We start from the raw sequence: 3,351 nt of genomic DNA on the forward strand, positions 1-3,351 counted from the left end.
TCGGCACCCCCTCCCTCCCTTTCTCTCCCCGCGTTCGGGACAATAGACAAGATGTTTATCCCCCGCCGGCGCACATGTTGTTCGCGGTAATGACAGTAATCAGCGGCGCTAATGCGGCATTCTCTCGGCGCCAGTCAATTCGACTAATTACCGCCTGGGAAGCCGGATTATTTAAATTTAAATGGTGATTTATTGCGAGCTTAATCAATGCTATTTTCTCTCCCCCCCCCCCTCCCCTGGGACCAGGGCAGGAGGGGAATTGGAGCCCCTCCAACCTCACCCTAAGGACACCCGTTCCTCTGGTGGGGAGTGTAGCCGGGGGTGCCCCGGCCCGGTCACCTGCGACCTCGGGTTAACACGATTCATTGTCTGCTTGTCGTTGACAACGAGAAGCAGTAATACGTCAGGGTAACAATAACATAACACTCCTAGGTATCCATCAATAATAAAGTTGAATTCTAATAAAAGGAGCTAGCTGGCTATCTGTATCTGTGTTTTACCTCTTCTATCTTTTCACATAACCTAGATTGCATTTCTCTTCTCTACTTCATTATTGGGTCTTGGCTACTAGGATGTCAGTCTTGGGTGGGGGGCTTTTATCAAGCCTGTGTACGGCTGGATCCTGATGGCTCAAAACAGTAGCTGCTTAATAAACCACAGGCCCCAACAACTCTGCAGGGTCACCACTAAGAGTCACTACGTATTGATAGCACGTGGGTCTTTACACACGTCACCTGGTTGATTTTCACCTCAGCCCTCTGGGTGTGCTTGTGGACTTTCATCAGGATTCCCGTTTCATGTGTGAGGCACAGAGAGGTCAGGTGGCCTGCCCGAGGGTCACAACGCTGGGGGTGGCCGAGTGGGGACAGGACCCAGGAGAGTCTTTCTGAAGCTCTCCATCTTACCTGCCAGCTTCTACTGTCTCCCTCCCGCTTTCCCAAACTGGGAATTCAGACTCCAGAGTCCTTGTGCTCCCCCTGGGGCCCCTCAAGTCTGAGTGAGGGGGTTTCTTGCCCATGAGTGGATGGGGAGGCCCAGGCTGGGCCCCCCTCTGTCCCGCCCATGGAGCTGCGGGCCTTTTTTGTGATAATAACGATTCATCTCCCCTAATAAAAATAACAGCATTGGCTAGTGGTCGGATCCCTGGTGTTGCGGGGCGGGGGGGCCCCTTAGTCGGGCCAGAATTCATGAAATCATCCCTACCTCGTGTGCCCGTTTTACAGATGAATAGACTGAGGCTTGGAGACTAGAAGTCACCCGGTTGGGGCACACAAAAGGTCTGGCTGACTTCCAACCCCGTGCTCGCTGTCGGCCAAGGAACTGGGCAAGGGCCCTCCGGTCCGAGGAAGGGCATTGGGACCCCCGACCCCGCGCATGCGCACTCACCGAGGCCGGCCGGTGGCCCCGCGGCCCGCAGTCCCCAGGGCGGCGCCCCGAGGGCGGCGAAGCGGCGCAGGCGGAGGTAGGTGACGCTGAGGCGCACGATGGACGCCTTGTCCAGCTGGCTCGAGATGGCTCCGGGCAGCGGGAGCAGCTTGGCCAGCTCGAAGAACTCCAGGTTCTCCTTTCCGCGCCGCGAGCGCGCCGCATTCCGGGACTTCTCCTTGCGCTGCGCCTGCAGGCTGGGCGGGCGGCGCGGAGGGGGCGTCAGCGGGGCCGCGAGGCTCCGGGGTCCGCGGCCGGGGGAGCCCCGCCCTCGGGGCCTCGGAACCGGGCGGGACGTGAGAAGTGGATTCAACACTGGAGGTGGGGGCAGAACCTGCGTGTGAATTCTGCACCCGGCCGTGGGGACAGAACCTGGGGTGTAAATAAATTCTGGGGAGAAGGAGGTGGAAGAGGGGAGAAATTAAATGTTGGGTAGACTCTGAGGAAGGGGGGTAGGAACGGAACACGGTGGGGGTTGTTTGTAGAACAAAGGTTGAGCTACTCTGGGTAAGAAATTCTCGCTCCGGAGGGCGGGGCAGCAAGCTGAGTGTGAATTCTCCCAGGACGCCCTTGGGGGCGGGGCCACGGCCCGAGGGGCGGGGCTTTGCTCACCAGGGTCCGGGCGGGGCCTTGACCACCAGCCCAGGCAGAAAGTCCCACGGGACGCTGCGGCCACGACCTCCCCCGCACTTGACCTCGCCTCCGCCGCCACTGCTGGGGTAGGGGGCCGCCATCTCCGCGGGGGCGGCCTCAGACGGGCTCAGAGCAGCCTGCGGGACCCGAGACCCGCGTCTCCTGCCGCGGAAGGGAGCCGGAGGCAGCGCTCGGTGCCCGAGGGGGCCCCCCCGGGAGACCCGCTAGGGAAACTGAGGTCCGTGCGGCGCTCGGGGTCCCAGCAAGGAGCTGGGGCTGGATGGTGCCTCAGTTTCCCCTCCCCGGGGGCCCCGGGACGGAGCCCGCTGTTCTCACCCTGCCCGGCCCCAGGCGAAGCTCGGGGCGAGGACGTGCCCCGCCGCCGCCGCCGCCGCCGCCTCCCCCGCGCCGCCCGCCAGCGCGGCCGCCTCACGCCCGCGCCGGGCCGGCTCCCGCATACCAATAGGCGCACGCGGCGCGCATACGGATCCGACCGGCCCGCGCGCTGCGTGCCAAGCATGCCCAAGCCGGGCGGGCGGGGGGCAGGCGCCTCGCCGGGGCCCAGGCGCGCCCGGCTCCTGCCCCGAGAGCCCTCTGTCCCGGGGATCCGCTCTCTTAGCCCATCCCAGGAGTCCGTTTGCCCTCATCCGCGGTGCGCCCATTTCCCTGGTTGGGCTAAGGAGGTAAGGGGGGCAGAGGGCAGGGACCCCACCCAATGCCCTGCCCAGGGACCCCCCCCCCCCAGGCCCTTGGGGTGTGGCCATGTGTCCGGGCCGCCAAATCTCCTCAACCACAACTTCCTTCCCGAAGACCCGGGCGTGCGAGCCACAGCCCCCGACGCAGTGGCCAGAGCATCAGCCTGAGGACGCCCGCAGGATCGACCCGACACTCAGGGCCCAGGTGTCCTGGTACTCAGATCCTCCAGAACCAGGAACGTGTTCAATTAGGTCTTCATTCCTCCGGGACTAGGCATTAAGGATTCCCTCCCCCACCCTGCCCCCAATAGCCAGGCCGCCCCCGAGACTCTCCAGCCAGGTGTCCAGATGCCCTAGACCTTGGTGTCCAGGTACCCAGCCCCCTATTCCTCCGGGACCCAAACATCCGTGTACTCCTTCCCCCCCAACCTCAGGATGCAGGCGTCCTGATACCCTAGGCCCCTGCACACTGGAGTTCCAGCCCCCTGCTTCTCCAGGACCCAGGAGTTCCCTGGCCCCTCCTGCCTGCCTCCCGGCGTCCCCGACCCGCAGGACCCACAGCGCCCTTACCTGGCCGCGGGGCAGGCTCCGGGCGCGG

At 63.8% G+C, this 3,351-nt stretch overlaps 1 protein-coding gene across 1 annotated transcript in view; it reads right to left on the reverse strand.

The window, feature by feature from the left end:
- Positions 1–2,159, reverse strand: part of NPAS1 (neuronal PAS domain protein 1) — a 14,914-nt gene extending 12,755 nt beyond the window's left edge. Inside the window, exons 1-2 of the mRNA XM_021681184.1 lie at positions 2,038–2,159; positions 1,387–1,622 (exon numbers count right to left, since the gene is read on the reverse strand). Of these exons, the coding sequence (XP_021536859.1) occupies positions 1,387–1,622; positions 2,038–2,159 (358 nt within the window). The remainder of the gene's footprint in view (positions 1–1,386; positions 1,623–2,037) is intronic.
- Positions 2,160–3,351: the final 1,192 nt, after the last annotated feature.

This window comes from Neomonachus schauinslandi, chromosome 16 (assembly GCF_002201575.2).
Source record: "Neomonachus schauinslandi chromosome 16, ASM220157v2, whole genome shotgun sequence".
NCBI classification, from domain to species: Eukaryota; Metazoa; Chordata; class Mammalia; order Carnivora; family Phocidae; genus Neomonachus; species Neomonachus schauinslandi.